This window comes from Schistocerca nitens, chromosome 12, assembly GCF_023898315.1.
Source record: "Schistocerca nitens isolate TAMUIC-IGC-003100 chromosome 12, iqSchNite1.1, whole genome shotgun sequence".
Taxonomy (NCBI): domain Eukaryota; kingdom Metazoa; phylum Arthropoda; class Insecta; order Orthoptera; family Acrididae; genus Schistocerca; species Schistocerca nitens.
Genome location: NC_064625.1, coordinates 109,302,669 through 109,315,551, shown reverse-complemented (window position 1 = coordinate 109,315,551; position 12,883 = coordinate 109,302,669). Strand labels below are relative to the sequence as shown.

General features: G+C 40.5%; 1 protein-coding gene across 1 annotated transcript in view; it reads left to right on the top strand.

Moving 5' to 3' along the window:
* Nucleotides 1-12,883, top strand: part of LOC126214937 (uncharacterized) — a 212,629-nt gene that overhangs the window by 169,455 nt on the left and 30,291 nt on the right. Inside the window, exon 7 of the mRNA XM_049941575.1 lies at nt 7,979-8,192. Within this exon, the coding sequence (XP_049797532.1) occupies nt 7,979-8,192 (214 nt within the window). The remainder of the gene's footprint in view (nt 1-7,978; nt 8,193-12,883) is intronic.

Sequence of the window (12,883 nt, the reverse complement as noted above, 5' to 3'; positions counted from 1 at the left end):
TTAACAGTTTCATCAGGCTTTAGCAGCTCATAATAGATGACACCCATCTGATCCCACCAAACGCAGAGCATTGCCTTCTTTCCAAAGTGATTCGAACTTGTAGTAGATGTCGATGGTTTGCCTGGATTCACTCACAATTTATGATGCTTAGGATTTTCAAAATATATCAATTTTTCATCACCTGTCACTATTCGATGGAGAAACGTCTTTCTTTTGTATCTGGCGAGCAGTATTTCACAAGTGGTCTTTCAATTTGCTTGCTGTCTTTCACTCAGTTCATGTGGAACCCATTTTCCCTTTCAGCACCTTTCCCATAGCTTTCAACTGAAGAGAAATGGCTTTCTGCATCACATTGAAATGTTCCACGAGTACCTGTTGAGTTTGAGTATCACCTTCATCCAATAAGGCCTGCAATTCGAATTTTTTGAACCACTCGAAACACTGTGTTTTCATTCTGCAGTAGTTTTCTTCAAATGATAACAGAAAACCAATATCGTCCTCAGATCATAGTTCATAAGCACAAAACTCGACATGTTTATGGGTTTGAACAGATACTGATGTATGGAACTTGGGTTACTGTGTGTTGACATTCATCGTCAGCCAGTACAGGAAGCAGATGGTGCTGCAGATAGTCTCATGGGCTCTACACTGCCGGCTAGCACCATTTATAAGGAAATTCTGGTTTCATACTTCTACACCTGGTAGCAGCTTTGGGATGAGTTAGAATGTTGACATCGCTCCAGACCCCAACTCAAACATCATTACCTTCTCTTGTTCTGGCTTTTGGGGAAGAATGGGCTGCCACTCCTCTGCAGACACATCATTGAAAATGTCCGAAGTAGAATTAAAGTGGTCATATAGGTGAATGGTGAGTACAACCCATATTAAAGTCCACTAATAGGTATACGGATACTTTTGATGAATAGAGTCTTTTCCCTTGATCTTAACACTCTTGTCTGAATACCACACAAGAAACACTCATCCCATCAGAGCAAAATCCTTTCTGCCCCACTTCGTTACCCAGACACCTTCTCTGAGTAATTTTTAGTAAAGGTACCTAACAGTAGACTGATCCCCCAGAGAGCTGGGCAACATATCCAGTGTAAAAAGACAGTTAATGATGTATCTAGTGAAATAATAGTAATGTCTAACTTTGTTCTGGTCACACTTTACCCATTATAATTAAGTACGTTTCTTTCCCACCAAGACCTTCCTTATTTCATGAAGTCCTTAGCTGGTACAATAAAATTGAACCTACGGTGTCCGCAGTTTTCCATTGAATGCTGCTGCTGATAATGGTTTCCCTGGCGAAAAGTAAGCACAATGAATAATGAGTCTGATGTGGGTAGCCAATCAATTGCTAGTTTATAATTTGCTATGCTTTGTAAATGAAGTTTGCTGATATTTTGTTTCACTCACAGCAATTTAAGCTGATCTATTAGATACCGCCATAACTAGCACCTCAGAAATCTCAATATGTTATAAAAAAGCTGCTATTAGGTTCTGGCCTACCCATGCCTTTAGAAATGGTGACATGTTTAGAAAAAAGGCAAATACTTCTGACAACTAAGATTTTAAATTTCATTGCTGCTCATTTCTCTCACAGCAGTTTAAACTGTGCTATTAGATCCCAACCTAACCGAAACCTTGGATATTGTGACATACTCTGAAGGAAAAAAAAAGCCATGATTAGAATGAGTGAGTGTAATTGGCTATTGTATACTCTCAGCCTATTGGTTATGACTAACAATAACAAATTGCCAACAGCAGCACACATCAGAAGAGCTGTGGGCTTCATAAGAACATTATAGCTGCTCCACAGTCTATCTAAATTTCCCTCTTTCAGAACTCAGTGTCAGAAAATATCACTTGTACTTCCACAAATACATTTTGTGTCTCTACATTCACTATTATTATTATTATTATTATTATTATTAACAACAGCATTACTATTTCTAGTGGTGGTGGTGGTAGTAGTAGTATTCACTCTTAGTCGATACCATTATTCACATTGTCATTACATACACTATGTGATCAAAAGTATCCATACAACTGGCTGAAAATGACTTACAAGTTCGTGGTGCTCTCCATCGGTAATTCAATATGGTGTTGGCCCAACCTTAGCCTTCATGACAGCTTCCACTCTTGCAGGCATACGTTCAATCAGGTGCTGGAAGGTTTCCTGGGGGAATGGCAGCCCATTCTTCACGGAGTGCTACACTAAGGAGAGGTATCGATGTCTGTCAGTGAGGCCTAACACGAAGATGGCATTCCAAAACATCCCAAAGGTGTTCTATAGCATTCAGGTCAGGATGCTGTGCAGGCCAGTCCATTACAGGGATGTTATTTTCATGTAATCACTCCAACATAGGCTGTGCATTATGAATAGATGCTTAATCATGTTGAAAGAGTGCAATCGCCATCCCCGAAATGCTCTTCAACAATGGGAAGCGAGAAGGTGCTTAAAACATCAATGTAGGCCTAAGCTGTGATAGTGCCATGCAAAACAACAAAGGGTGCAAGCCCACTCCACAAAAAACACAACCACACTGTAACACCACTGCCTCCAAATTTTACTGTTGGCACTACACACGCTGGCAGATGACGTTCACCGGGCATTTGCCATACCCACACCCTGCCATCGGATCGCCACATTGTGTACCATGGTTCGTCAATGCACACAACTTTCTTCCATCGTTAAATCATCCAATGTTTACGCCACTTACACCAAGCGAGGTGTCATTTGGCATTTACCGGCATAATGTGTGGCTTATGAGCAGCCGCTCGATCATGAAATCCAAGTTTTCTCACCTCCCGCCAACTGTTACAGTACTTGCAATGGATCCTGATGCAGTCTGGAATTCCTGTGTGATGGTCTGGATAGATTTCTGCATATTACATATTAGGACCCTCTTCAACTGTCGGTGGTCTCTGTCGCTCAACAGACGAGGTCGGCCTGTACGCTTTTATGCTGTATGTGTCCCTTCACACTTCCTATCACATCAGAAACTGTGGACCTAGGGATGTTTAGGACTGTGGAAATCTCACATACAGACGTATGACACAAGTGACACCCAATCACCTGACCATGTTCGAAATCCGTGAGTTCTGCAGAACGCCCCATTCTGCTCTCTCACGATGTCTAATGACTACTGAGGTTGCTGATATGGAATATCTGGCAGTAGGTGGCAGCACAAAGCAACTAATATGAAAAAACGTATGTTTTTGATGGTGTCTGGATACTTTTGATCACATAGTGTACATGCAAATCTTGTTGCAAGCCAATTTTTATTCTGTTAGTGTAATTTTATTACTATTCATCATATTTAAAAAAAAAACAATTTTAAGTAACTGTTATGTGAAAGTACTGTATGTTTAAAACCATGCTCGGATGTGAGTCAGTGCCTAAAGGCCGTAATCTGATCAGATTACATAAATAAATTAATAATGTAAGAAACCATGAGTGTAATTTGTGGTCTACAGCTATAAATTCAAAATATGAATTATTGGGTAATAGAGGCGAAGCAAAGCTAATGCAAGCACAAAATGGTCTAGAATAACTGTCTTGCAATTTTGCAGGACCACCAGATCCTTCTCGAGAAGCTGAAGGTCAGATAGTGTGATGGAAACTGTGGAAGGGGCTGTATTACACCACATTGAAACAAAAAATTCTAATTTGCCCCTTGCCTAGTGCTGTATAATAATCCTAACACAGTGCTAATACAGAATGGTGACAATACACAATATTTTAGAAGATGGTGCATGAATACGAGGTGTCTGAGAAAAGTAATGAGACTGATGATTCTTTAAACTACCGAAGTTTTTTTTCCAATCATCATTATTGTCCTTATCAAAGTAGCTCCTTTCGGCAACTATACACTGGCAGAGTTGTTGTTCCTAGCCTTATTAGCAGCAATGGAAGGCATCAACTCCTGGGGCCTTTAACATGTCGGTCACATTCTTTTGAATGTTCTCCATAGTTCCAAAATGATGTCATTTTAATACATTCTTCAATTTCAAGAAAAACAAAAAGCCACAAGGACACAGATCAGGCGAATAGGGGTGCCTTTTGAGGTCAAAAATTCCATATTGGAAGTTGCTGTGTGGCATGGGGTGTTGTCATGATGCAGCATCCACTTGGTTGCAGTGTCTGGTCTCACTCTACTCACCTTTTTGTGAACCTTTCTGGGACATCTTTGTAAAACACTTGGTTGACACTTTGTCCTGGAGGAACAAATTCTTTATGCACGACACTTTACTGTCAAGAAAGCAAATCAGCGTTGTTTCGATATTTGATTTGCCCATTCAAATTTTTCGGTTGAAGACATCTCACTTTGCCACTTTGTCTCAGGATTGGACTCAAAAATCCAAAATTTATTACCTCTGATCACACGACTGAACCATTTTTGGTCACTGGCAATCCTCTCGAGAAGATCAATGAGCACATTTCTTGGATTGTCCTTATGGAGACTTGGACTGAGCACCGGTCTACACAGGCGGAACAACAAAGCAATTGCACATCACTCACAATGTTGTCCATCTCTCAGCTTTTCTCACACTCCTTGTATATCCAAAAGTTTTTGTAATGCAGCTGCAATCCCCTGATGAAAGAAGTTAAGTGCAATGACTGCAGGACTGATACTGCTGAAGCCAGTGCCTGTATAATACTGAGAAGAATGAATAACGAGATAGAGAAAAACTTGTCTTTGGTTCAATTTGGAGTCTGAGACTTTGGATACCGTTGGATGTATGAGCATGTTGATAAAAATAATGTTGACAGAGAGCCATACGTATCCTTTATAGGCTGGAGGAAAAGACCTTTAATTGACTAAATGGAAGCCGTTGACTAAGATGTGGGAAACAGATACAGAAATAGGAAAAGATAGGGAGAGCAGGTGACTAGTAAGAGTGTGATATGACACGAAAGTTTTCTGAGTACCGTACTATGTCATAATGTAAGAAACTATACTGGGGAAACCAACGCAGCTACAGTGATCATCTTCAGGGTCAACTGACTCTGGTCGCAGAAGCCTATGCATTTATAAGAACGTCATACTTAAAACAAAGTGACAGTTAGAGTGCACAAAAGTCAAATAAATATGAAGAGGGGTGTAAGACAATGCTGAGGGGTGTGAGACAATGCTGCTGCATTCCTCCAACCCTCTTTTATATCTTTGGCCATAGACCTCTGAACGAAATCTTGATTGATATAGGCAGAACAAAAGTAGGTGAAGGGAGAATGAAAGTTACTAAATATGCAGATAATCTTAGCAGAAACTGGAGTAGGTCCCCAGGAAATAAAAATAACAGGCAATAATAAAAAAGGGAAAAAATTTGAGTGCATAATTCAAATAAAATAACACTACAGAAAAAAAAACTGTGGAACAAGTGAATGTCTTCACTTTCTTAGGAATTGTACTTTATGCTTGTGGAAGCTACAACAGAAAACAATGAAAGGGACAGCTTATGGAAAGGAAGCATTTGAAAAATACAAGAACTGGGGACCAAAAGAACACAAGAGATTTTTAAAATGCGATATTTGGAGCTTATTTATTATGGTTCAGAAACTGTGACAGAGAAGAAAGAGGAGCAATATTTGGAAAGCTCTGACATTGTTTAGAAATGAAGAGAATTAACTGGTAAGGCAGAATTAGGAATTATGAAGTGTATTAAAGAACAGTCCTGAAGCGTGCCAGAAATGGAAAATGAAAAAGGGCAGGACCGTTCTAAGGAAAAACTGTTTGGAAAGATCCATGCCAGGTATATAATATCTATCAGACAGCTGAGGGTAAATGGAAAATTTATTGATCTGGCTGTGAAAGACTTGAGACTTCAGGACAAAAAAAAGCTCTAATTTTTTGACTTAGTGATCATGCACTTTATACAAAGTTTTCCACGGAGTAGAAAATTTTTGCTGCAAGTCACTCTCTGTTCACATTGTGAAAAACACTTTGTGGAGGGGCACTTACTCCTGATAACAGATTTTTCTGTTGATCACAAAAATTCATTAGTTTTCATCATATTTTTTTAACCCTTTGCGATATAATCACTAAGAAGATTCTCTTTTCGCAATTCAGGAAACACCAGGCTGCAATGTTTCTAACTTTGGCTTATTTCTCTACTGTATACATAACTGCCTACGAGAAAATTAAAGAGAACTTTGGAGAAAAGAGAACCACTTGCATGAATATCAAGAGCTTGGATGGAAAACCAGTTCGAAGCAAAGAAGAGAAAGCAGAAAGGTGGAAGAGGATCTCCACAAGGGCGACGTACTTGAAGGCAATATTACGGAAATGGAAGAGGATGTAGATGAAGATGAAATGGGAGATATGATATTGCATGAAGAGTTTGACAGAGCACCAAAGTCGAAACAAGGCCCTGGGAGTTGACAACATTCCATTAGAATTACTTATAGGCTTGGGAGAGCCAGCCCTGACAGAACTCTACCATCTAGTGAGGAAGATGTATGAGACAGGCAAAAGACCCTCAGACTTCAAGAAGAATATAATAATTCCAATCCCACAGAAATCAAGTGCTGACAGGTGTGAAAATTACCGAACTATCAGTTTAGTAAGTCATGACTGCAAAATACTAACACAAATTCTTTACAGACGAATGAAAAACTGATAGAAGCTGACCTCGGGGAAGACCAGTTTGTATTCTGTGGAAATGTTGGAACATGCGTGGCCATACTGACCCTACGACTTATCTTAGAAGATAGGTTAAGGAAAGACAAACCTATGTTTATAGCATTTGTAGACTTAGAGAAAGCTTTTGACAGTGTTGACTGGAATACTCTCTTTCAAATTCTTAAGGCATCAGGGGTCAAATACAGGGAGTGAAAGACCATTTACAATTTTTGTAGAAACCAGTTGTACGAGTCGTGGGGCATGAAAGGGAAGCAGTGGTTGGGAAGGAAGTGAGACAGGGTTGTAACCTATCCCCGTTGTTATTCAATCTGTATAGTGAGCAAGCAGTAAAGGAAACTAAAGAAAAATTTGGAGAGACAGCAAAGGATCTTGAAGAGCAGTTGAATGGAATGGAAAGTGTCTTGAAAGGAGGATATAAGATGAACACCAACAAAAGCAGAACGGGCATAATGGAATGTAGTCGAATTAAATTAGGTGATGCTGAGGGAATTATATTAGGAAATGAGACACATAAAGTAGTAGATGGGTTTTGCTATTTGGGGAGCAAGCAAAATAACTGATGGGTGGTCAAAGTAAAGAGGATATAAAATGCAGACTGGCAATGGCAAGGAAAGTGTTTTTGAAAACAGAAATTTCTCAACATTGAATATAGATGTAATTGTCAGGAAGTCTTTTCTGAAAGTATTTGTATGGAGTTCAGCCATGTATGGAAGTGAAACATGGATGATAAATAGTTTAGACAAGAAGAGAATAGAAGCTTTTGAAATGTGGTGCTGCAGAAGAATGCTGAAGATTAGATGGGTAGATCATGTAACTAATGAGGAGGTATGAGTAGAATTGGGGAGAATAGGAAATTGTGGCACGACTTGAGTAGAAGAAGGGATCAGTTCACAGGACATGTTCTGAAGCATCAAGGGATCACCAATTTCGTACTGGAGAGCAGCATGGAGGGTAAAAATTGTAGAGGCTGACCAAGAGATGAATACACTAAGCAGATTCAGAAGGATGTAGGGTGCAGTAGTTACTTGGAGATGAAGAAGATTGCATAAGTAGCATGAAGAGCTCCATCAAACCCGTCTCTGGACTGAAGACAACAACAACAACAACAACAACATAATACATAACTGAATCACACGTAAAGCCTTTACAGGCTTGACAAACTGTGTTTTTTAAACGTACTGATATGTATAGTTGCAGTAGTATTTTGTTGCTATTATGAAATAACTGTCATTGTATTCTGAATGTACAATAAGTTCAACATCATGTGAAATGCAGGTGGAACAAAGGTAGACAGAGTTCTGTGTAACATATTTCCTATTTTGTTTCAGGTTGACACTTCGTTAAACACAAGACTGAAGGACAGGATCATAGTGAAAGTACAAAAAGATAATGGGAAGTTAACTGCAGATGACATAAAGCAGTATTTTGCAAACTACGGCCATGTATATCACATAGAACGAGTGATACTTAGTGGAGTAGAGAGCGCGTGTTCCATGTACGTAGTCAGCTTCGAGGACTACGACTGTGCCGACGTGGCTTGCTGTAAGTACTGTCAGACGTGTTATCTTGGCATTAATGGCTGAACACTGCCCCTGAATACTAGGCTGGTTCCATACATACTTTGCAGTGTGTATGGGGCAGGGGGTTAGTGGAGATTGATGCAGATTGTGGTAGGGAAGCACGTATTGCGAGAATATCTCAAACCTTTGTAGTTCAGAAAAGCTAGTGTCGGGGGGAAGGGTACAGATGGCACATGTAAATTTGAATGAGGGTAAATTGTTGGTGCTTGTATGATGAGAGTGCTTTCATAACCGTGGTAGCCGAAGTGTTTGGTTTTTCAAGATGCACCATTTTGAAGATTTATACTACATACAGGGAAAGCGGAAAAACATCATCCACTGTGTCACAACACTGATGTAAGTCGTGTATTGAGTGATCATGATGGATAGTCATTGAAGAAGGTTGTGACAAAAGTAAGAGGATGGTAGTTGTAAAAGTTGCTATGTCACATTCGAGAACCCTGCAACATCAAAACATTCCAAAAGCACTCATCAGTGATGTAAGTGCCTACAAGAGGAAAACCTGCTGGAGCCATAAAACTTGGGATAATGAAGCAATGGAAGATTACCATTTGGTCAGATCAGTCTCATTTCACACTATTCCCAACTTCTGGCCGAGTTTACATCCCGAGAACGAAACACGGCACGAGTTCAGCGATGATTTGGGCAGCCGTACCATGGTATTCCACGAGTCCCACAGCAACCCTGCAAGATCACGTTACCTTCAAGAATTATGGCCTGGTTTGGATGATTACATCCATCCCATGGTGCAGTGTTCGTTCCTCAATGGTCATGCTGTGTTCCAGGATGGCAGATCCCCTGTTCATACAGGTGGTGTCATGTAGGACTGGTTTTATGAGCACGAGGATGAATTGTTGCACCTCCCCTGCCAGCCAGTCACCACACCTTCATATTACTGAGCCTTTGTGGTCTATTTTGGAGAGCAGGGTGTTCAATCGCTATCCATCTCTCATCATCGTTTCCTGAACTTGCCACTATTTTGCAGGAGGGATGATGTAAGAGTCCCTTGAAAACCATACAGGACTCGTATTTAACAATTTCGAGATGACTGGAAGCTGTTTTGAATGCCAATGATTTCCCTGCACCTTATTAGGCATGGTAATGTGTCATGCTCGTGATGTTTCCAAATTTTTGTCCACCACCTGTACCTAGTTTTCTTATTCTATGCTTTGAACTACTTGCTGATACAAGAGATACACTTAGATTTACTGTTCTTTAGAATGACTTCTACATTTTGCCTCTGTCTTTGAAAGACAGTGTAACAGCAATCTGGAGCCAGCCGACATGTTACAATTACAGTCCCAACCCTGTGCTGTGGGCCCAATAGCCATGTTGCACACATTCTGTGAATGTGCGAACCATGCGGCCACCCCGTCCTGCTGGTATGTACGCTACACCTGGGCTGCCTGTATGTTAGCTGTTTGCCTACTCCAGCCCTCTGCTGTCCACGGGCACCTGGCTGTTCCCTGATTGGCACTCGAGCTGAAACAGCCCGAGCAAACTACGAGCTCCTCGCGAGTCCTCGAAGGCCGAAGGAATGTGTAACGTTCACGGTCTCTACCCTCGGCTTGCGGTATGGGGAGCTTGTTGTGGTCAGTACAACGTTCTCCTGGCTGTTTTCCAGATTTTTCAAACTGTGGAGCCATTACTACTTGGTCAAATAGTTCCTCAGAAGGTATCAAAAGAGTAAGCGCAGCCCGTACCAGTGCTCCCACCGAGGAAGATTGCCTATCAGTACCAGGAATCAAACCCATATCTTCTGCATGGCAGCCATTTAGGCTGACCACTCAGCCATGAAGATGTACTGGAACAGCTTGACATAATTTACAGTATAATAATGGCGTGTGACGAGGGCCTCCCGTCGGGTAGACCGCTCGCCTGGTGCAAGTCTTCCGATTTGACGCCACTTCGGTAACTTGCACATCGATGGGGATGAAATGGTGATGATTAGGACAACACAACACCCAGTCCCTGAGTGGAGAAAATCTCCGACCCAGCTGGGAATCGAACCCGGGCCCTTAGGATTGACAGTCCGTCGCGCTGACCACTCAGCTACCGGGGGCAGACATAATTTATAGTGTGACTCTTATTAACATTTAAAAACCTCTGAAGTGATGTAGATGACACTGAGACAAGTAATTTAATATAAGAAACATAGGACTGTGGATATCAGGAAATACCCCTAAAGCAGATGAGAAATATTGTATGTGTGACATCAGCAGGTGATATATCTCACCACATGTGCAGCAGTTGAGCCTGTCGGTCTGTCACACCTGATCATCCCAACACTAGTCAAGTATTCATGTCGGTGTAGCTCCGGGACTGCGTGCCCAACGTTAGCGTGTGAGGCTCATGGTTCAAGTCTTTTGTCTGCAACGTAGTATTTTTTTTCTCTAAGTTAAACAGTTATCTGTCTACATTGAAGTAAGATTTGTTATTTCATTTACCAGTCTCACTGCAACTGATGGTTTATTGCAAAGTACAATACAACAAAAACCTACCATATTGTGTCACAAGTAAATGAGTATAAGCTTTTGAACTGCACTGTTAGCAGTAAATGACCTCGCTTTCTTTAGTAAATAATGTCTGTAAACAAAAAAAGAATGGACGAAAGGAAAGGAACACAAAAAGAACAGCTTTGCCTTGGTTGCACTGAGGACAATACTTCTGTAACTTCTGTGTTCACAGTAGATCACATAAATAAAAGATGTTCAAAATTTCCACCGTTTGTCCAAATGCAAGTATTGCATCATTGAATCACCCCTTCGTGGCCAAGTCCAACTGCTGCACATGCAATGATGTAAGTCATGTGCTGATGTGACATGCTCAACATTTCTCACTGCTTTTGGCATATTTGCCAACATTTGCAGCCCCATGTTCCTTATATTAAACATTAAAGGATTTTAAACACTAATAAGAATCACCTGTATAAATCAGGAACTTTCCTGGATTCAGTAATTTTGATGCAGTTAATATATTACATTGACTTAAATGCAAGTGATCATGATGTGTGCATATCCTGTAATTAACATTAAGTAATTGTAAATATGGGTTGTGTGACAAATGTTTTTGGATGCACAGAATGAACCAGAAATCTACCAAGTATCTTTCAGAGATGATAGTATGAACAAAAACAAGAAAAAAATATCCAATAAACATGGACTCTAAAGTGCATACCTCAAGAGCTGTGAGCATTACAAAATAATCTCTTCTACCAAACAGATATTCTTATTCCTTAAGGTATGCATTTTAGAACTCTCCTTTAATGCTTACTGGACATTTTTTTTCTTGTTTTAGATCATACTGCCTCCTCCAAACACACTGAAAACAGAGCTGTCAGTAGAAGAGATGTGTTCAACAGTATCGAAGATGATCAAGTTCTCACAGCTCTTAAGATATGTGTTTTTGAGCCTATGTTTACCAGATTTTTTTATTGTTTTGGTCCATACTCCCACCTCTGAAAGTTTGTCAGTGGAGTTCTGGGTAATCTTGTGTAATGATAGTTTTTGATTTGTGGTCATTGTACCTAATTATAGTTGTTTATATTGTACCTAATGGTAGTTTGCTGTTTGACTGAAACTGATAGTTTTAATGGAGTGATACGGTTATTGGGACAACCCATGTACAAGGACTGTTCAGAAAATTCCAGAATATTTGTGATTTCGTGCCAATATTGCATGTGAGCATCCCTCTGCACACGCCTGTGTTTAATGTGTAACTGCCAGAAGTTTCATTGGTGTATGTCTGCTATCACTGAGTGCTATATTGGGTAGAACGTCGTGTCACACAGTTTGCAAATTTTGAGATGATAGAGTCAGAGAAGCAATGAATCTGCACTAAATTTTGCATGCAACTCAAGAAAACCTCCACAGAGACACATGGTTTAAAAATGGCAGGACAGAAGTTAATGCTGACCCTTGTTGAGGGCACCCTTCGATGTCTACGGACGATGCTCATGTCAGGAACTTCAATGAAATTGTGTGTGCCAATCGAAGACTGACTGTCTAAGTGATTGCAGAAGGATGTAACATTTCAGTTGGATCGTGTCATAAAATCCTGTCACAGCATCTTGGAATGCATTGTGTTTCTGAAAAATTTGTCCCATGGCTCATGAGTCAGGACCAGAAAGACCTTCACCTCGCAATCTGTGAAGAGCTTTTGGATCACACAAATGAGAACGAGGTGCGGCTGATGAGAATCATAATTGATGAGATGTGGGTGTATGGTTATGATGGTGAGACCAAAGTTCAATCTTCACTATGAGTTGGGAAAAGTTCTCCAAGACCCAAAAAAGCCATCAGGTCAAATGTCAAAGCCATGCTGATAGTTTCTCTGACTTTGAAGGAGTAGTTCGTCATGAATTCGTGCCACAGGGACAAACTGTTAATCGATGGTACTATTGGGACATGTTGCGATGCCTCCGAGAAAATTTGAGAAGGAAACAGCCTGAAATGTGAGGAGACAATTCATGGCTCTCGCATCATGATAATGCATGTTCCAACTGTACTGGTTGTTATCTTACTCGTTTCTTAGGTAACTGAAAAATTGTTTGTAGAATCTTATGCAGTATAGTGTGGTAGGACAACACTCTCACCACTTGTTTTTGAATGGGAATAATACAACCAGTCCCAGCACAATTTCAGCACGAATTAT